Genomic DNA, 21,564 nt, shown 5'->3' with positions numbered 1-21,564 from the left:
TATTGGTTGAAATTCTTATGCAGAATGTAAGGTAATAGGCAGATTGGAAAGTAGAGTTTAAAAGAGAGGATATTGATGAGATAAAACTCAGTTTGTATTGTAAATTGTTTCTGATGCAAAGACATTCAATAATAGTGTCTTATAAGGACATAAGGAGATAACAGAATTAACAGAAAATAATTGAATTGGCTAATGTTATGCTAAGCTAACTAACTCTACCATATTTACAAACAGATTCAGTTTTATTCTTTACAGCCCCCTTCAAACTAAGTGTGAAGAGAGGCAAAACACTTAGTTTGGGTCTGAGATTAAGGAAGATAGCACTAGATGAAGACTTAGTTAATAAGTTTGCAACTTGAAATTGTGAAGGTATGTGTTTGACCACAATCTGCCCTTGAGAGGCTTTCTCTCTAACAAATCATAGGTCTAGCTCAAAATGTTTAGACTTGGTTGGTTGTCAACAAAACTGCACCTTGGTTGTCACACCATATTAAAGGAGGTTTGGAGGGTGGAATTCTGAGCTCACAAAGAAGAGATTGTAACCATGAAATTTCTGCAACAAGGAGAGACATGTTTCGAAATTCTGCTTCAGTGCTTGATCTAGACACAACATGTTGCTTTTTAGCAACCCATGAGACGATATTCTTGCCTAAGAATAAGCAGAACCCTAAGGTAGATCACATGTTAGAAGGGTCTGAGGCCCAATCGAAATCACAAAAACCTGTAATATCGAGATAAGTTGACGGCTGAAATAAAATTCCATGATCAATAGTTCCATTTAGGTATCTTAGTACCCTCTTTGTAGCTGTCCAATGAGACTCAAGAGGATGGCACATGAATTGACATAGCTTGTTGATAGCAAATGCCACATCTGGTCAAGTGATGGTTGCATATTACAATGCACCAACGATGGACCTGTACAGTGAGGGATTCGAGTATTCATTTGTCCCATCAGCAACTAGTTTTGTCCCTGGTGCAAGAGGGGTCTTAATGGCTTTAACATTATGCATATTTACCCTTGTTAATGTCGGATATGTATTTGGAGTCAGTCAACAAAATGCTGCTAGTTGTTGTGTGTTTAGCCTCAATTCCAAGAAAATAATGGAGAGGACCTAAATCTTTTAGAGGAAACAAAGAGTTTAGCTTGGTGATAAAAGTCTGAACAAGAGTGGGTGAGTTTCCTATTATAAGAATATCATCAACATATATTAAAACGTAAGTGATATAGGATAAATGATGCTGAATGAACAGAGAGCTATAACATTTTGCTAGATGAAACCCAAAAGATTTGAGAGTGGTCACCAATTTTTCAAACCAAGCTCTAGGAGCTTGTTTGAGCCCATATAGAGCTCGACGCAATCGGCATACAAGAGTAGGATCGCCAGACTGAAACGCTTCAGGTTGCCTCATATAAATTTTCTCCTTTAAAAACCCATTGAGGACGGCATTGTTAATCTCGATTTGTCTTATATACCAAACTCGTGTGACTGTAATGCTTAGGACAACTTGAACAGTGACTGGTTTTACTACTGGGCTGAATGTTTCAGTCTAATCTAATTCTTCTTTTTGGTTAAAACTTTTGGTCATAAGATGAGCTTTATGTTTGGCAACTGAACCATCGAGATTTCTCTTTATGCGAAATATCCATTTGCATTCTATGGCCTTTCTGTTAGGAGGTAGAGGCATTAATTCCAAGGTTTGATTTTGTATGAGAGCCATGTGCTCGTCCTGCATAGCGGAGTGCCATTCCTTGGATGAGAACACCTCCTGTATTGATCTCGGTTCTATGTCAGCAATGAGCACTTTAGGCTTAAAAATTCCTGCCTTAGCTCTTGCTAGCATTTGATGAGTATTGGTAGGCAAAAGGAATTGTGAGAGTGGAGTATCAATAGGAAGGGGAGTGTTAGTGGCCAGATTAGTGACAGTAGGCTCAATTGTAGTTGGAGTGGAGGTTTCTAAATGGTGAGGTGGAGAAGGAATAGGTGGGTTGGAATTGAAAGGTTCGGGAATGATTATTGGAGTTGATGGAGGATGAGACAGAGGAAGAGTGATGTTTGAAGGCATATTTGTGGTTGGAGGAGTTTGTTTGAATGGGAAAGATAGCTCATCAAATAACACATGTCGAACAACATACACTTTTCGCAAAGGAGAAAGAGATTTATATCCCTTGTGATTTGAACTATAGCCAAGAAATATGCAAGGTTGGGAATGAAACTCCAGCTTATGCTTATTGTAGGATCATAGATAAGGAAAGCACCTACAGCCAAAAGGCTTGAACAACGTATAATCTGGAATCTTTGAAAATAGAACTTCAAAAGGAGATTTCAATTTTAGTGCTGATGAAGGAAGCCAAAATAGAACTTCAAAAGGAGATTTCAATTTTAGTACTGATGAAGGAAGCTAATTTATCACGAATGTAGCCGTTGAAAAAGCATCAACCCAAAACTCAGATGGGAGAGATAAAGCAGCAAGTAAGGTGAGTACAGTTTCTGTTATGTGCCTGTGTTTGCGTTCAGCTAAGCCATTTTGTTCATGAGTATACGCACAACTGAACCTATGTAAAATTCCATTGTCTGCAAGGTATTTGGAAAACGCACCATACTCTTTCCCAGCATCAGTTTGTAAGATTTTAATTTTTTTTGCCTAGTTGATTTTCAACCAAAGTTTTGAATTGAAGAAAGGTGGAAAGAGCTTGAGACCTGTTATGCAAGAAGTAAACCCAAGTGAACTTCAAGTAAGCATCCAAAAACAGAATATAGTACCTATAACCATCCCTAGAAGGGGATGGAGATGGTCCCCAAATATCGGCATATAGTAATTGCAGTGGTTCATTAAATCATGTAGTAGAATTATGAAAAGGTAATTTATGTGATTTTCCTAAGCAACAAGAAGAACACAGGGAGCTTTTATTAACAGCTTAGATAGCTATGTGACAGTACCTCATAACATGATGTACAATTTTATAGGAAGTATAAGCTAGTCTAGAATGCCACAAATCAGCATCACCAGAATGAACAGTATGAGAAACTGAAAAAGATTCCAATCTTGTGAGGCAAGCGGTAATAAAGCTATCGTAATAAACCATCAAAGAGAGCATCAATATGTTCTTTGGGGGTGATGTGAGAACCAATAGCAGCCAGAGTTTCAACTATTTGTTTTACTTGAATGAGATATCCACTAATAGACCACGTTTTCTTGATATTTCAAAGCTGAATTCGTAATTGCTTTACATGTGCTTTGGTGGGACCATTCGCATTCAACAACATGCACTTTAAATTGTGTATCCATTGATTTCTAAGATTTGAGTAAGTTGTCTTGTTCAAAATTGTCGAACGCAGGATTGATAACACTCTTGGCTTCATCTTCTTTGGAGAGATATTTTTCTGGAATCATATCAGCACCAAGGATATATTGTACGGACGTGAGCCTCCAAAACTGGTACAATGCATTCCCGGGGAAATGAGAGTGGAGTCAGCTCAGAGAGAGTTGATTGATCGTGATGAAGCACTGAGACAGTTAAAAACACATTTGCTAAGGGCTCAAGATCGCATGAAAACCCAGGCTGATAAGCATAGAAAGGAAAGAGCGTTTGAAGTTGGTGACATGGTGTTTTTGAAACTCAAACAGCATAGGCAGCATTCTGTAATGGCTAGGATTAGTCCTAAACTCAGTGCTCGCTATTATGGGCCGTTTAAAATCTTGGAAAAGATTGGAGAAGTGGCCTATAAGCTGCAGCTTCCTCCCACTTCAAGGATCCATCCTGTGTTTCATGTGTCCTTGCTTAAGAAGGCAGTGGGAAATTATGAGGTAGAGGAAGAATTACCTACTAGGCTGGAAGATGATAGAGGGTAATTCATAGAGCCTGAAGCTGTTTTAGCCTCTAGACACATGCTCAAGCATGGAGAGCGACTAAAGCAATGGTTGATTCAATGGAAAGGGAAGCCCACTGAAGATGCAACATGGGAAGATGAAATTACAATCCGCAGCCAATTTCCTTCTCTATGTCTTGAGGACAAGACAAATGCTCAAGGAGGAGGTATTGATACAACCATTGGAGGTGAATCAAGTGAGCCTTTAGTGCATGAAGGCAACCATGGAAGATGGGGTCGTGTTTACGTGAGGAAAAGGCATTAGAGGAGTGATTGGGTCATGATTGTTAGTTAAGGGGTATTTTGGGGATGTGGAGTGAGATATTTTTGTCTTTTTATCTTTACGGTTATTTAGTATCCGATTGGAGAGAGAAGGGGATCATTCTGGTTTTCATATCATTTTGGTAGAGGATACCTCTTTTGTGTGGTGACTCTAAGGAGCTTGGCTCTGGGCAGATTGGGTACTCACTCCCATCTGTTTTTTCTTGTTTTGGTTATCTTTTCTCAATTTAACCAAGGTTCCTTGTTTCATCCAGTGCGTATATTATACTCTGTTTTTTGGTTTGCATCAATAAGGATCGAGAAGTTAAATCTGATACCATGTAAGGTATAGGCAGATTGGAAAGAAGAGTTTAAAAGAGAGGATATTGATGAGATAAAACTCAGTTTGTATTGTAAATTGTTTCTGATGCAAAAACACTCAATAACAGTGTCTTATTAGGACATAAGGAGATAACAGAATTAACAGAAAATAATTGAATTGGCTAATGTTATGCTAAGCTAACTAACTTTACTATCTTTACGAACAGATTCAGTTTTATCCTTTACACAAAATATTTGTGAGAGATGAACACTAACTTGGTGGGACAGTCAACACGATTTAGAAATCTTTGATGGCCTTTTTCTCTTCAATTTGAAGGAAAAAATATTATGGTATTCATTTTGCAGTTTGCTTGGACAACAGACAAAACATCTGGAGATCTTATGGTGATGAATATGAGTTTTACATTTACAATTATCTACTTAATTCAAATTTGTGTTTATTTTATGTGCTATTTCTGTTGGAAATTAATTTTGATTTTGGTTTTATTCTATAGAGTCTTAGACTGATGTCACAAGTTAGTAATTTTGAGTGAAAAATACAAAATAAAAAAGAAGTTTGTTGCTTTTCTTATTTGGTGCAAATAACACACAAAATTACAACTTGTGACACTAACACAATGTCAAAGACTCCATGAAATAAAGTCAAAGAGTGAAACACCAATCCTGAAAGTAGAGAGTTTAATTCAATTATGTTGTCAAGAATAATAAATTTGCTTGTGAATGTTAAGAATTATTTACATTGCTGCAAGAAGGATAAATGAAAGTGTGTGATTTAAGATTCTAATTAAAGACATTTGTTCATATAGAAAAAAAAAAATTGCTTGAGGACAAACAAACATTAAAGTTTGGGATTGTGATAAGTATTAATTGGAATATTCAACAGAAAGTTGCTATTACTTAGAATGTAATGAATTGTTCAATTATTAATAATTTGCACTTTATTTTTTAAGGATTCAGAAGAAAAATTGCAATTGGATTGAAAGAGAATAAGTTGAATATGCAGATTCTTTACTACAGAACATAAGAGCTTTTTGGTTTTGGGTGCAATAAACAATAAATATGAAGTTAGTAAAGAAAAAGGAAGAAGAAGAAAATGAATAGAGAACACTGTAGAGCTACTGGTGTGGAGTGTGGAGTGTGGAGTGTGGAGGATGATGAACTGTACCTAACTTAATTAGCTAGTTATTGAAATGGTTTCATAATGCTTTGGCTGAATATTATATAGGGTTTTGTTAACCTCAACTCTAATAACTAAAAATAAACAGTTAATAATAGTAAAAATTTATTAAAAAGAGAAGTATTTATTATATTTTTATAGTTTTAATATAATTACTTTTTTCAATAAAATTTTTTATTTATGAATATTTAAATTCAACTCTAAGGTATGAAGTTAACAAAAAGCTACTATCTAACAATGAGAAGGTGACATTGGTAAAACTATATGTAACTTTGTTATCTTTATGCACTGTCTCCTACTTTTGGACTACACAGATTGTTGAGTGCTATGCTTTTTTGCTTTCACATTCCAAGTATTCACAGTTAAGACTTCTAAAGAAAGAAGCCAACTCGGCATTGACATGGAAAATAATTTTATGCTATTGATTTTATCGGAAAGTGTACGGGTATTATTAAATTAAATTTAAAAAATTATATGAATAATTAAGATTTAAAATTTAATAAATGGTACAAAATTAAAAAAAGAAATGTTTTAATTATTAATAATAAATATTTCATTATATTAAAAAGATTAAATAAAGAGATAAGTTTAAAATTAAGAAAATTAAAAAATTAACTTTTGAATTAATATCAAATTAAAATAAATATTTAATGTAAAAAATATTTGACATGATGAGGAAAAAGAATCAACTCCTAAAAGTACACTTGTTTAAAAATCTCCTAAAACAGTTATTGTTTAAAAGTTCCTACTAAAAATTTTATATGAAAGTTGAAAAATGCTCTATTATATTAAATAATACTAATTAAATAGATAGATTAAAATCAATGTAAAAAAAATAAAATTTTAAATTAATGTAAGAAAAATTCACTTAACATGTTGAGATAGAAAACCAACTCTTAGAAGTATTCTATTTGACAAAGTTTCTAAATACATTTTAATTTAAGAATTCATATTTACACACCATTAAAATTAATGTTTTTATTCTTTATTATGTCACATAACAATGTTTTTTTCATTGATCAATCATAGTTATAACTAATTATTTATTTAAATTTTTAAACTTTTTTTAATTATCTCATTAAATAATTTTTGTTTACTATAAAGTTTTTTAACAAGAATACATTTTGAGTTTATAAAATAATTCTTGATTCAATCACAGTTATAACTCATTATTCATTTAAATCTTTTAATTTTTCTTTTTAAAATATATACATACATGCACACATTTAAACGCTATAAAGAAAAAAAAAACTAAGGATAAAGTCTAAGATATCTAAAATTAGAGGCATCTTGACTTAAAAAAGGTAATAAGAAACTAAGTTGTTTCAAAAACATACATTTTCTTACAAATGAGTCATTTTACTTAAAAGAATTAGGACAATAATTTGTTTCTCTAAGTATATGATCAATCCAAATGATAACTCCAAAAACAATATTCTAATTTTTCTCATGTTTAAGTCTTTTTCTTGACAAATTCTAATCTAATCAGTTATAGAGGTCAAAACAAAAAATGTTTATTCCATTGATTATTGATAAGTCTTTCCCAAACTTTAGTAACATAGAAACAATCTCTCAACATATGCATGATAGATTCAAGACTAGTCAGACACCCAGCGTAAAAATTATAAGTAGCCATATTTCTATTAACTCTCTTGATTAGTAAATAATTTACTATGAGCAATTTTCTTTTAGAAAAAGCTTAATATTAAGAAAAATATCCAAATTCTAAATTAACTTAAAATATCCTATTAACTCTCTCACAACTCTTCTTTCCCCTTTCTGTAACTTCCCCTCCTCCTTTTTCCCAGTTCCCATCTCTTTCCCTTTCTCCAACCCACCAAAACCTTGAAGTACACCTATGTCAATTAGAAACAAAATTATCTTTGAGAAATTTTAGAACAGCGAAATTTATAGTCTTTAGTGAGTAAGAGTATAAAAAGTATTCTTGCAAGTTGAAATTTAAGTTCAGAAGTCCAAAAATTTAGGTGACTACAAGAATCTCATCTTTATTTCTTTTAATCATAACCACGTATAATAGATAACCGAGTTGATCCTTTACCAAATAATTTATAAGATTTTCTACAGCGAAAACTTAACTTAGAGAAAGAAAACAAGAGAAGAGGAGGAGGGCTTTGGATAGTTGAAGGAGAACAAGAGGGAGTGGAGGGAGGCTAGATGAGAGAATGCAAGGTTGTGTGAGGGGAGGGGGCTGCCAAAAAAGGGGAGGAGAAGCTATGGAAAGAGAAAGGAGGGGCTGTAGAGAGGGAGATAGCGCTGGTGGGTTGGGGGAAAAGGGGTGATGGAACTACGAGAGGAGGAAGGGGAAGGGAGAGGGAGGGGGAGGGGAAGCTTCATGTAACATTGTTGTTTTTATATAAGTTATAATTTCATAATTATGTTAAATTTACAAGTGAATGGATATTGAAAAGGTTTTGAAATATTGGAACTGTGAGATTCTCACTGTAGTCAGATAATTCTCTTTGTAGCAAGGAGTTCTCCCTATAGCGAGAATAAGGCAGTGAAATTGGAACATTATGGAGTATTGTCGCTGTAGCGAAATGGTATTATTGTAACGATAGGGTCTCATTATAGCGATGATCCCTCATCGTAGCAAAAAGTGCAAAAAAATATATGCATATTTTGTTTGATATTTTCGTTGTAGCGAGAGTTATCTCGGTGTAGTGACAAGCTCTCGTTGTAGGGAGCATGTCATGAATGATCTCTCGGTGTAGCTAGAAAGACTCGTTGTAGGAAGAATATCGCGATTCTAAGAGTATTTAAGGGTTTTCAAGTATGGAAAACTCATTTCCTCATCCCATTTCACATCCCACCTTCATTTTCTCTGAACTCTCTTCACGTTTTCTCGGATAAAACCTCTTTCAACATTGATTATCCTTCAAATCAAGGGTTGTACATCAGTTATAAGCGATTCTGAGTAAGTTTCTCTGAATTTAACTCTGAATTTACTGATTGTTTCTCTGTATTTCATGTTTCTCGAGGTTATCTCATGATATTTAGAGAAATTTTGGTTCTAGAATGTTAAACTTTCATCAATTTTCTGTTTAATCCTAATTTTGAGGTAAGGGGAGCTATATTTTATCATTATATTATAAGTTGTGTGTTGAGCTTATGAGAGCTTTATCTCATAATATTGTATGATGATATGTGTGTGTTTGATTGATTATTATGTGTTTGTGATATAAGAAAAGCATGATATCTTAGCTGAATAATGTCATTAATAACTTTTGAATATGTTTAGTGTAATATTGTGATTATTAAAGTGAAATGTTGTTGTTGTACTGTTGAGATATGTTGAAGAGAATAATGATGATGTTAGAATGAATATTTTGATTGTTAGAGTCATATATCGACGTAATAAGTAATGTGGAAATTGTCTGAAAGTGCTTATTAGTATGATTTTATGATTGGATTTGAGATAAACATGGCCAAACATGTAGTGTAAATAGTTATAGAGATATATTGGGGATATAGAGTCCGAAGATGATGTGGATATCAGAAAAAATATAGGGTGGTGAATAACATTCGCATATGTGCACACATCCTTTTTAAGTGGTAGAATAGATGCTCACCCTTACATAATATTGCAAGAAATAAAGATGACGACGCCTTAAGGGCAGATTAGGATAGTAGATTATTTTGCAAGAAGTATGTTGAATTATGTATTTAGAGAATATAGACGTATTATACATTTGAACTTTAGAATATACCTTGAGGATAATCAGAAATGTACTTTAAAAGTAATTTATAATTATGTTGTGGCTTTTGATTTTCTTGTAACTGATCATATCGATCAGACACTTAGTTTTTATTTATACCGGGGAACAAAGAGGGTCTTCTTGGATCATGAATAATGTATTTACTTATCATTATCATGATTTGTTAGGAAGACCTACTTGTTTCACTTTTGAGAGATTCTCGAGTATAGAGATGGTGGCGAACCCTGGTAACGCCTATCTCAAAGAAGATGATGAGTTAACCGCTAAGGATTTGGCGGAAATAGAAGGCTAGTATGACGAAGATTACTAGTTTTCAGGCCCTTAGTGTAACAGGATGGACTTGAACTGTTGTAAGATTCAATATATTTTGAATAATAATGTGTAAATGTAATATTTTATGTTTTACAATTGTTGTGGGAATCTTGAGTATGTAAATAATGAATTACAGCTTCTTTTATACAATTTATGTCCTTAATGCAGTTTCATAATTTATTCGTTGATGGTATATCTTATCTAATTATGATATAATTAGAATTTTCTATTATAAAACAAAATATTTACAATTTAGTATGATATGAATTCATTATCGAGGAAAAGGAATTTTATTTCACAATCTTAACAATTATTTCAAAAACTTTAAATTATTCCTCATATCTTTACAAAACTTCTTATATAAGTGAGTAAAGAAAATTAAGATGTTACATTACATAGATAGGAAAGAGGGGTTGTGGAAGAGAGATATAAAGTTGATGAGTTAGGGAAAAGGGTGAGGGGGAGGAAGAAGGGAAGGGGAGGGGGACTATGGGAAAGAAGAGACACGGCAGGAATGGAAGAAAGGGATGGGGAGTTGCTAGAAGAGGAATGAGAGGGAGACGGCAAGGAGAAATTACACCCAAAGCTACTTCATTATTTTTAATTATTTTTTAAATTAAAAAATTTAAGTTAGATTAAATAAACAAGGTTAATAACATCTTAGCGTCACTTAAGATATCTTTGTTAAACCATATAACAGAATTAAAAGAAAAGGAAAAAAAATAAAGTTTGAAGAGAAATAAACCAAAAAAGATAGAGAATAAAAGCAAATTTTATCCTAAAATTAAATGATGAAAATGCTAATTTTATTTAAAAAATATTATAAAAATGTTGAAAAAAGGTTAATAAAATAATAAATTTAAAAAACTAAAATAAAAAGAACAATAGAAAATTGTGATGTGATAATTCATTGAAATAACTTTATATTATTTAGATAGATGATCATGCCACTGAATCAAATTATGTAAATAATAATAAACTAATAGTTAGTTTAACATGGAAATCAAAATGAAAATCAGATTAATACAACGAATAATATGATACCCAAACAAATCAATTTTACTTCATATTTGAATTAAGTTTCTAAATATATTTTTCTAAAAATAATACTTTTCTTATGTTTTAAAAAAATTCAGTCCAATTCTTATTGAGTTGGTCGTGAGTGAGCAATATCTTTAGGATTATTTTTTAATTGAAATTAAATCTCATCATAAAATATAAAGATCTAAAGTTATTGTAGATAATTAAAATAAAATTATAATTTAGATTAAAAAGCAACGAAAATTCATAAGAAACTGTTATAATGAGGTATATATATCGATGGGCTTCATTTTCCTATGATGTCAATGCGTTGCTGCCTTTGTGCACTATCGAGTTTCATTTAATCAAATTAACGGCTTTTGATGTGGAAAAGCCAAGTGAAATCGGTGCTGCCTAATTACATGGTGAAGATCACGGACAGTGTAATGTGAACTGAAGAATACACTACATGCGTCATAGCATATGAAACTGCTCAGAAACGTACACTTATAATTTTACAATTTTTTGTGAACTTTCACATTAACTTTTTTAGTATGAATTTTTAAACAATAACTTTTTTAGGAGTTTTTTTTTTTAAACAAGTGTACTTTTAGGAGTTTATTCTTGTTCTCATCATGTCAAATATTTTTTTTAATTTGATATTAATTTAAATGTTGAATTTTTTTAATTTTAAACTTATCTCTTTATTTAATCTTTTTAGTATAATGAAATATTTATTATTAACAATTAAAATACTTCTTTTTAAAATTTGTACCATTTATTAAATTTTAAATCTTCTTAATTACTCATGTAAAAAATAATTTAATTTAACCCGTATATTTCACGGTAAAATCACGTCAATGCCGGTTGACTTCTTTCTTTAGAAGTCTTAATTGCGAATGATTGGAATGTGAAAGCAAAAAAGCATAGCCCTGTCATTGTTACATATATTATATAGTATTCAGCCAAAGCATTATGAAACCATTTCAATAACTAGCCAATTGGGTTCGGTACAGTTCATCGTCCTCCACACCAGTGGCTCTGCAGTGTTCTCCATTCATTTTCTTCTTCTTTCTTTTTCCTTTTTAACTTCATATTTATTGTTTATTGCACCCAAAACCAAAAAACTCTTGTGTTGTGTAGTAAAGAATCTGCATATTCATCTCAGATGCAATTAGTTAATTAATATGGTCATTTTCCAGCATAAAAAAGTGGGAAATGAAAGGGATCAACTTTTATGCGCCGTGTAAATTGATCATCTATTCATTGATCTTAAGTTTACGACAACAAACATTAATTAGATATTTTTTATAGGCATATTATTATTACCAATTTAGCTTCATTACTAAGCCTTTTTTCTTGTTTACCAGGACTGTCATCTTTTCCACGTCAAAGCAGGCCAGTATTCAAGGCAAAAGAAAATTCCAAGGATCACCCAACACACTAAATCAAACTTGCAATTTGGTAAGCATTGTTTATTTATTCTTTTGGTAAGGGAGGTGAGCAAGAGAAAGAATATTGCATTGTTTGATCTCATATTAATAAGAAGTGTGAAGAAGGCATTGAAAACAAGAAGTTATTTTTATGATATTTTGAAGTGAAGTGTTGTAATCATTGCAGGTGGGAAACTTGGCATTCACAAATGAACAGTGCTATAGCTTCTTCCTCTAACTCTTCTTCTATCGTGTCTTCAGAAAGATTTGATGTTTTTCTTAGCTTTCGTGGTGAGGATACCCGAAGGAATTTCACAAGCCATCTTTACGAAGCTTTCAAGAAAAAGAAAGTTAAAACCTTCAGAGATGATGATGAGCTTAAGAAAGGAGATGAGATCTCACCAGCACTGATTAAAGCCATTGAACATTCTCATGTGTCTGTTGTCATCTTCTCAGAGAACTATGCTTCTTCAAAGTGGTGCTTGAATGAACTCTGTAAGATTATGGATTGCAAGAAAGAGCAAGGACAGGTTGTGATACCTGTCTTCTACAACATAGATCCCTCACATGTGAGGAAGCAAACTTGGAGCTATGAGCAAGCCTTTGCAAAACATGAAGGAGAACCCAATTTCAACATATGGAAAGCAGCTCTCACTCAAGCAGCCAACTTAGCTGGTTGGGACTCTCAAACTTACAAGTAAATAAAACGAACTGGTTGTCCTGTATGTGTACTTGCTAAATTCAAATTCTGTTACGTGAATTTGTATGGTTCTTTCTCCTTTTTTTCCTTTTGAATTTGTTAGAATTATATAACACATCATTTGTTTCGTTGTTGCCCATTTCAGATGCTAGGACTGAATCTGAATTCATTAAGGAAGTTGTTGGCGATGTTTTGCAAAAATTGACTCCTAGATACCCTAACCAACTTAAAGGACTGGTTGGAATTGAGAGCCATTATATAGAGATAGAATCACTACTCAAATGGGGTCAAGTGAAGTTAGAATCCTTGGAATATGGGGTATGGGTGGCATAGGTAAGACCACCCTTGCCACTGCTTTATATGACAAATTCTCTAATGAGTTCGAAGGTGGTTGCTTCCTCGCAGATGTAAGGGAAGAATTAGACAAGCTTGGACTCAAAGCTTTGTATAAAAAACTTTACTCTGAGTTATTAGAAAATGAAAATCATTGTTTTGATATACCCTTTTTAGTACCCCATTTTGTCAAGAGTAGGCTTGGACGTAAAAAAGTTCTCATTGTGTTGGATGATGTGGCTACCTCAGAGCAATTAGAAAATCTAATTGATTGTGATTCTTTGGGACCAGGAAGTAGAGTCATTGTTACAACTAGAAATAAGCAAATATTTACCCAACTTGATGGAATATATGAGGTCAAGCAATTAAGCTTTCATCACTCTCTTCATCTCTTCTGTTTTAATGCCTTCAGAGAGAAACATCCTAAACAAGGATATGAAGATCTATCAAGAAAAGCAATTGTCTATTGCAAAGGTGTTCCTTTGGCTTTGAAAGTTTTGGGTGCAATTCTTCGTTCAAGAAGTAAAGAAGCATGGGAAAGTGAATTGAGAAAACTCCAAAAGATTCCAAATATGGAAATTCACAAGGTATTAAAATTAAGCTATGATTCTTTAGATCGTTGTGAGAAGGACATCTTTTTAGACATTGCATGCTTTTTCAAAGGGGAAGATAGAGATTGGGTAACGTGTTTACTAGAAGCTTGTGATTTCGCTGCAGCATCTGGAATAGAAACCCTTTTAGATAGAGCTCTAATTACTGTTTCATCTTTGATAGAAATAGAAATGCATGACTTGATACAACAAATGGGTTGGGAAATTGTTGACCAAGAATCAATCAAAGATCCTGGGAGACGAAGTCGATTGTGGAGACATGAGGAAGTGTGCAATGTATTGAAATATAATACGGTGAGTGGAAGCCCAATTACATGTATTTTATAACAATTGTATCTGTTTAGAAAATAGCTAGTTAGTATGATATGATAGCCTTTGCTAATTATTATTCTAACTTTTGTTTGTCAGGGAACTGATGTTGTTGAAGGCTTAGCTTTAAATTTGTCTAAATTAACTGGGGACATATACTTGAGCTCAGATTTCTTGGCAAAGATGACTAACATGAGATTACTTCAAATCTGCGACAATTCGAACAACCAAAAGAGATATCATGTGTTCCTTCCTAATGGTCTTGAGTCATTGTCCGATAAGCTGAGGTACCTTCGCTGGGATGATTTTTGTCTTGAGTCTTTGCCACCTAACTTTTGTGCTGAAAATCTTGTAGAGTTTGACATGGTTCGTAGCAAGCTTAAAAGGCTTTGGGATGGAGTTCAGGTATGAATGTGTATATACTTCCTGTATTTGGTTTTAAATTTGTAAAGGTAGGAAAGGGAACCTTAAAGAACCTTAATGAGCTTAAATATATGATTTGGTATCTCTTTTAATTAAGGCTCTTTATTATGAATTTAACGGTTTCTGAGCAATATGTATCATATTGCTTGTTACAGAATCTTGTGAATTTTAAAAAAATTATACTTCGGGACTCGCGAGACCTAATTGAGATCCCAGACTTATCTAAGGCAGACAATCTTGAAATAGTAAATCTTAATAATTGTGAAAGCTTGCGTGAGCTGCATCCATCGTCTCTGTTTCCACCATCCTTGGAAAGCTTGGATGCTTGTAACTGTACATCACTGGATACAGAATTCACTCAAAAGCTAGTGTTACAACACATGATACAGAACCGCATACCCTTCTATCGCCAACACCGACTTCAAATTAAAGAAGATGCTCTGATACCATGGTATACAAGTTTTATTGGCAAGTATTTCATGTTCCCTGGAGACCATCTTATTGAGGAGTGTATGTTTCAAACGAGAGAAAGTTCAATAACCATTTCTTATCTTCCAAAATCTGACTTGTGTGGTTTTATCTATTGCATCATTCTTTCGAAAGGAGGTACCGGCGGTCTAGGGACTTATTCTTGTATCTGTGACCACCCAGCAGAGTTCGGGAGCCGTTCCCGTTTGTCACATTATGCGAATTTAATTTCAGATCACGTGACATTTTGGTATCATGACGTCAGCAAATTTAACAGCACAAGTGGAGCGTATGATCATTTCAGCAACATATTATTTAAATTCATTGTTAAAAGAATTGGTGAAAATAAACGAGGGAGGATAAAAGGGTGTGGGGTCTTTCCAGTATATGCCTCAGAATCAGGGTTGAAGTTGGTTGGTAATAATAGTACCATGCAAATTTTTGAATCCGAATTCATTACTCAAATCATCCATAATGAGTCACAACTTAAAGCAAATGGTGTTGGAGTTGGAGGGTTCAGTACTGAAAATGAAGATGACCAAGAACACCTTCTTCCTGCATCAAAGAGGAGGAGACTACGCCGGAAACCTTAATTTTCCCGTGATTTCTTTGTCTTTGGTATGAAACTTCACCCGCTCCCTCATTGTAGGCTCCTCATTTGTTGCTTTTTTCTTTAATGAATTTAATCCTTCGTACATAAAAGTTATCAGTTAGAAATACTCTTGATTCTAGAAAACTATGTCTAGTATATCTCAATAAAAGTGTGATGTAATTACATGTTGAGCAGATTATTGATTGAAATTCTTTTGCAGAATATTTGTGAGAGATGAACACTAGCTTGGTGGGAGAGTGAACACGGTTTAGAAATCTTTGATGGCCTTTTTCTCTTCAATTTGAAGGAAAAAATATTATGGTATTCATTTTGCAGTTTGCTTGGACAATAGATAAAACATATGTAGTTCTTATGGTAATGAATATGAATTTTACATTTATAGTTATCGACTTAATTCGAAATTGTGTTTAATTTTTGTTATTCTACGTCCTATTTCTGCTAGAAATTAATTTTGATTTTAGTTTTATTTCCTGGAGTCTTAAACTGGTGTCACAAGTTGTAATTTTGTGTGAAAAACGTACAAAATAAGAAAAGGTTTGTTGCTTTTGGGCAAATAACACACAAAATTACAACTTGTGGCACCAACACAATGGCTAAGACTACATGGAATAAAATCAAACTCACGGTTAATTTCTAATAGAAATAGGACATAAGAGAACATAAATAAACAAAATTTCTCCATCTTACCCAACATCAATGCCATGTGTACAAGTCCAATTGGTGCCTGGCACCACATCAACGTATCCAATTGTCCAACAAATAATTTGCCATTAAAATACCAATATGACAGATAGTTGTATACTTTAAGGACTTATATGATTGTTATTTTAGCTCAGAGATTATTTTAATAGCTCCTTAAAACAATAAGGACTAATATGATAGTTTTCTCTGTAACTATGCCCTATGCCCTTGGTATTGAAAGGGCATGATGTTTTTTTTTAATATTGTAAATTTGTAAGATTAAAAGAGAGTGAAACAAAAAGAACTGACATAGCAACATAGTGCAAATTAAATTGCTGATATGGTAACGTAAAAGCTTGCACTTTAGAAATCATATATAATAAATAGATAGATTGCCCTTTTTCTTATTTGATCTACTACTAGCAATTATCACATGCATTACGCAAAAATATAAATTAAAAGAATTTTTAAAATAAAAAAGTATAAATTATTGAAAATTGTATAATTAATCCTAATAAATTTGATAAAATAAAAATTAAAGGTAAACTTGAAATTATAAAAATACTCATCAGTTCTTTGCTTTTGTTTTCCTGTTTAATCAGTTATTCATGGGAACTTCATGATTCAATTTCATACAAGTCCAGTTGGAAAAAATAATGCAGGAGCTGTATAACAAGCTGCTAGATATATGAACTATTAGTTTATGTTGGAATAATTTTACCATGCATATTTTCAACAATGAATCATCTCATCCTATCATGAAACATCACAAATCCAGCTCAGTATCAAGACTAACTAGAAATTGAACTCACATCAACTTTTCAAAATGAAGTTGGCATTTGCAAGAATCATTTTTATTAAAAGACTACAAATATAAAAAAAATAAAATTTATATACTAATGAAAATGCCAAGACATCAGAATAAGTTGTTTTACAAGAGATGCTTCTATTCTAGCAATGAATTTCATAATTGAATTTTCTCCAAGACTTTCATTAGATAAGCATGAGTTAATAAATCACTCATCAATAGACAATTTGGAGGCTCCGAATGTAGTGTGTTCTTGGACATGCTATATGAGGTTTCAATTCCTTCTTAGGTTTGTGGTCAACCCGAATCCAAATGGAAATAGAGGATCATAATATTTATCACCAACATTCAGTGGCAGCTGGTCAACTGTCTTGAACCATGTTCTTGCCAACTTGCCAGTGAATTCATAGTCACCATAGAGAAGGTCAGCAACACCTTGTCCTTCAGTACCAGGAAGCCATGCAGCCACAAGTGCATCAATTGTTGATAGATATGGCTGAATCACAACTGGGCGGCCAGTGATGAGAACAACTACACATTGAATAGCCCCACATACATTGGTGATAGTACTTGGACCAGGCTCAGCTATAGTTAGATTCAAACTGTCGCCAAATGTTTCCGCATAAGTGTGTTCGCCCACAACAACAATGGCATAGGAAAATTTGTTTGACTTCACAAAGTTCCTATCAGGATTTTCATTGAAGACAACTTCAGTGGCAGGATCAACAGCTTGTTTCACAGCATCTAGGATTGTAGTACCTGTTAGCAAAATGGAACATGTTATATTTTACTCTCCATATAAAGAGACTATGATCAAATATCCCGAGTGGCTACATGATAGTAGTGTTTTATCATGTCAGCCTTTGCAGGACTAGAGAAATTCGAAACAGAGATTTTAACATGCAAATAACTACACACAATGATTTTACTATGTAAATTACTACATCAAATTATGAATTGATGGTATTGGATAAAGGGGAAAAAATTGTATTTCTTGCTTGATTGCAAAAGAAGAGAAAACTCTCCACAGTAGGAGAGGAATCAAGACTTGTGACATTTAAATGTAATTTTTGTAGATACCAATATTGAATATACTTACCCACAGTGAGATCATTACCACCTAGCCCCTGCCAGGTAATTGTCCATCCTCCACACTGATATCCCAAACTGTTAGCATGACTTCCTGCCACCAGTATTTTTGCTGAGTTTTTGGGAAGAGGAACCAGTGGTTTCTTAGTAGATTTACCATTCTTTAGCAATACTAGGGATTTTCGTACAGCTTCCCTTGCTAATTCTCTATGTTCCTGTTTCAGACATGATACTTTATCAAGAAGAAACTCTTTCTATTTCAAAGAAATGCATGAAGTATCCAGCATGTGTTCCAATTATACTTCATCCAGCATAAAGTATCCATCAAGAAAATATACCTTGCTACCCAGTTGGTTCACCAGGCTTAGATCAGCAAGTGGATTTTCAAATAGGCCCATGACAAATTTCACTCTTAAGATTCTTGCCACGGCATCATCAATCCTGCTCATTGGGATAATATTCTTCTTTACTTGGTAATTTAGGTCATCAATGAACTCAGTGAAGTTATAGGGAACCATAATCTGTTATAATGCAACAGTTAATTAAAAAGTAACTAGCAATATTAAATTCTTGGACGCAAAGAAATATTTATATTATTTTCTTTTACTGCTTCAAAATGATGATAATATTCACCATATCAATTCCAGCACTGACACCAGCTTGAACAGAGTATGAATAATTAGCATGAGGAGGAGATGTAATCCGGTCAATACCCTGCCAGTCTGATATGACAAAACCCTGAAAGATGGAAGAAAAAGCATATCATATGAAGAATATTTACTCATCCAGATTTTCTATTTCTTTTTCTGACTTGTTCACTTTATTTAAATTAAAGAACTAATTAGACAAAATTTTACCTTGAACTGCAGTTTGTTCTTGAGGTAACCAGTGATAAGTTCTCGATTAGCATGCATCTTCTTCCCATTCCAGCTAGAGTATGAGACCATTACTGTTGAAACACCCTTGATGATAGAGTCATAGTATGCTGGCATGTGAATCTTAAGCAACCCCTTGTAACTAATCAGTGTGTTGTTCTCATTGATACCTTTGTTTGTGCCACCATCTCCCAAATAGTGCTTGGCACAAGCTGCAACTTTGTTCCTGGGTCGAAGTGATTAAATTGAAATGTCAAAAGTGTTACTTCAGATTTGATTGTATGTATTATGTATGTTAAGCAAACAGCATGCATGCATTTGACCAAGGCCTTCTTTTCCGTCAAGTTCCAACTTTTTCCTGTTATTTTTACATTTTACTTATGAATGCAAAAGCAGGTGAACCAACCATTATGTCCTGTAATTAATTGCAGCTAGGATTGATTAACGTGCATGCCCATGCTAAGGTCTACCATTAAACCAAAACATCATCATTCCGTCCTAAATGAAACTGATCATGTGTAGTTAGAAACTGAAACTTCAAGAATTGATAATGTACTACTGCTAATGAAGGAGTAAAGTAGTAAAAGTTTTACCCAAAAAACAGGTGAAACAAAAACAAGGGTAATTAAGAAAATCTATAAATAGAATATAATGTCGTTGCCAAGAACATAAAAATTGGAAGTTCAAAAGATTTTTTCAAATTATTTCATGTTTTCAACATGTAATTTCTAATAATAAAACAGGCCCTTGATAGGAGAGCAGTAACATCTGAAGAAATTACTAGCATTCAACACGAGCTTGGTGAAGTTTATACAAAATAATTTCAAGGATACCCATTTTTAAGTTTTAATTGTAATCTCAATTAAAAAAAAAAAGTCTTCTACGTCAAAGGACAAACAAAAATCTTACTTTCCAGCAACAAAGGGAACTCCCTTAATGGAATTGGCAGGGATATCCCCTTGCAAGCCAGGTATAATTTCAGTCATAGTTCTAACAATCTTAGGGTCTTCACTGTAGCTTTCATAGCAACGTCCCCATCTTGGATCTCTGCAGACCTGTGGATGAGTCAATCAACATTCAACAACATATTAGCATATATAATCAATGTTAGATGTGATCTGAACAACATAACATTTAAATATTTCTTGATTACCGCAATACATGGAGCAAAGACATATGGGATTCCAGTAGCTCTAACTTCAAGGGCAGTTGCATCTCCAATTTTTTTTACGAGCACAGGATCCCTAATAAACAATAGATTTCATTACAATGAAAAGGTAAAAAAAATTAGCATTCATTTTTGAGATCCCCCTACCACTAAGGAAATGCTTTTAATTGTTGATTTGGGGTTTACCAAAAATGTTCAAATCAAACATAGCTTTAAACAGTATCACTTCATCAGGATTTGAACAACTTGCCTGGTAACTCCAAGCCCAACATTGTGAGGAAACACAGTAGCATTGTAGACATTATTGTGGCCATGAACTGCATCTATCCCATAAATCATTGGAATCCCAAGACGAGTAGACAATGCTGCATTTTGCATCTGATTCACCATTTGCACCCAAGTTTCTGCAGATGCCTTTGGTGCTGGAACACTCCCTCCCCCACTCAGCACACTCCCTGTCCATCAATGAAATGATAAGATACAAAACCATAATGTCATCTCATTACATTTATACAAAATTAACCAACTACATAAAAATGTCTTTATTTCTTTAACACAAATCCATCACACACTCCGATACAATCAGATTACAATTTTGATGAATCCTTTTCAGTGCTTACCAATGAAGTACTTCTTAATCACCTCAGGAGTAGCAACAGTCCTTTCAATCTGTGTCATCTGGCCTATCTTTTCTTCCAGAGACATTCTCTTCATCAAGTCACTGATTCTTTCATCCAATGGCACCTTAGGGTCTTTATACTTCAAATATTCTGCTTCTGACAATGAAACCAGACAGCACAGGAGCAAAACACCCACAAAGGGTATTGAAAATCTCCCCATTTTAAACCTTCAACACTCAAACCAATATGCAATCTGCACATTGTAAAAAGGGTCAGAAAAATGAAAATAACCAAATCCCATTCAACTCCTGAACATAGAATAAAACTGTAGCAGAATGGCACTAAACAAAGTATCAGAAACACACACACAGAAGAACTTAATTCTGTGCAAAATATCAATAACCTGTGAGCTGCATTACCATTTACTATATAACAAGAATCAAGCAAAAGCAAGCATGCCCTTTAAAAATGTATGACAATGCAGGGTAGTGTACAGCTACTAGAGAAGCTCAACCAATCAACACAGAAAAAACAAAAACTCAAATGCTACTGTGAGCTCAGAAAAGCAACAACAGAAAAACTTGTGTACCTCAGAGAAAGGCTTCAATGAAGAGCAAGATAAGGCACTAGACACATAAAACCAAGATTGAGTAGACTGAGTTTGAGCTATTACACAATGACAGGGCTGCTAAATAGAGAGAGAACCAATCACTGG

General features: G+C 33.5%; 2 protein-coding genes and 1 pseudogene across 2 annotated transcripts; 2 read left to right on the top strand and 1 right to left on the bottom strand.

Annotated features, from left to right (window-relative positions):
* The first annotated feature begins 592 nt into the window (after window positions 1–592).
* On the top strand, window positions 593–4,398 carry LOC113858294. Its single transcript, XM_027490864.1, has 2 exons — window positions 593–2,476; window positions 3,339–4,398. Exons 1-2 carry the CDS (start codon window positions 2,451–2,453, stop codon window positions 3,850–3,852), a joined length of 540 nt encoding a protein of 179 aa, XP_027346665.1. The 5' UTR covers window positions 593–2,450; the 3' UTR covers window positions 3,853–4,398.
* On the top strand, window positions 3,889–15,588 carry LOC113854637 (annotated as a pseudogene).
* Window positions 15,589–17,225: 1,637 nt separating this feature from the next.
* LOC113856681 (beta-glucosidase BoGH3B-like) lies at window positions 17,226–21,564 on the bottom strand. The gene is made up of 10 exons (XM_027488644.1): window positions 21,439–21,564; window positions 20,850–21,102; window positions 20,480–20,684; window positions 20,215–20,305; window positions 19,971–20,116; window positions 19,044–19,287; window positions 18,820–18,924; window positions 18,525–18,707; window positions 18,197–18,401; window positions 17,226–17,856 (listed from the first exon to the last, which is right to left on the bottom strand). The coding sequence occupies exons 2-10, from the start codon at window positions 21,067–21,069 to the stop codon at window positions 17,372–17,374; spliced, it is 1,884 nt and encodes a 627-aa protein (XP_027344445.1). The 5' UTR covers window positions 21,070–21,102; window positions 21,439–21,564; the 3' UTR covers window positions 17,226–17,371.

The sequence above is a fragment of the Abrus precatorius genome, unplaced genomic scaffold (genome assembly GCF_003935025.1).
Source record: "Abrus precatorius isolate BTA unplaced genomic scaffold, Abrus_2018 Scaffold1, whole genome shotgun sequence".
Classification (NCBI taxonomy): Eukaryota; Viridiplantae; Streptophyta; class Magnoliopsida; order Fabales; family Fabaceae; genus Abrus; species Abrus precatorius.
This window is presented reverse-complemented; position numbering and strand designations above follow the sequence as displayed.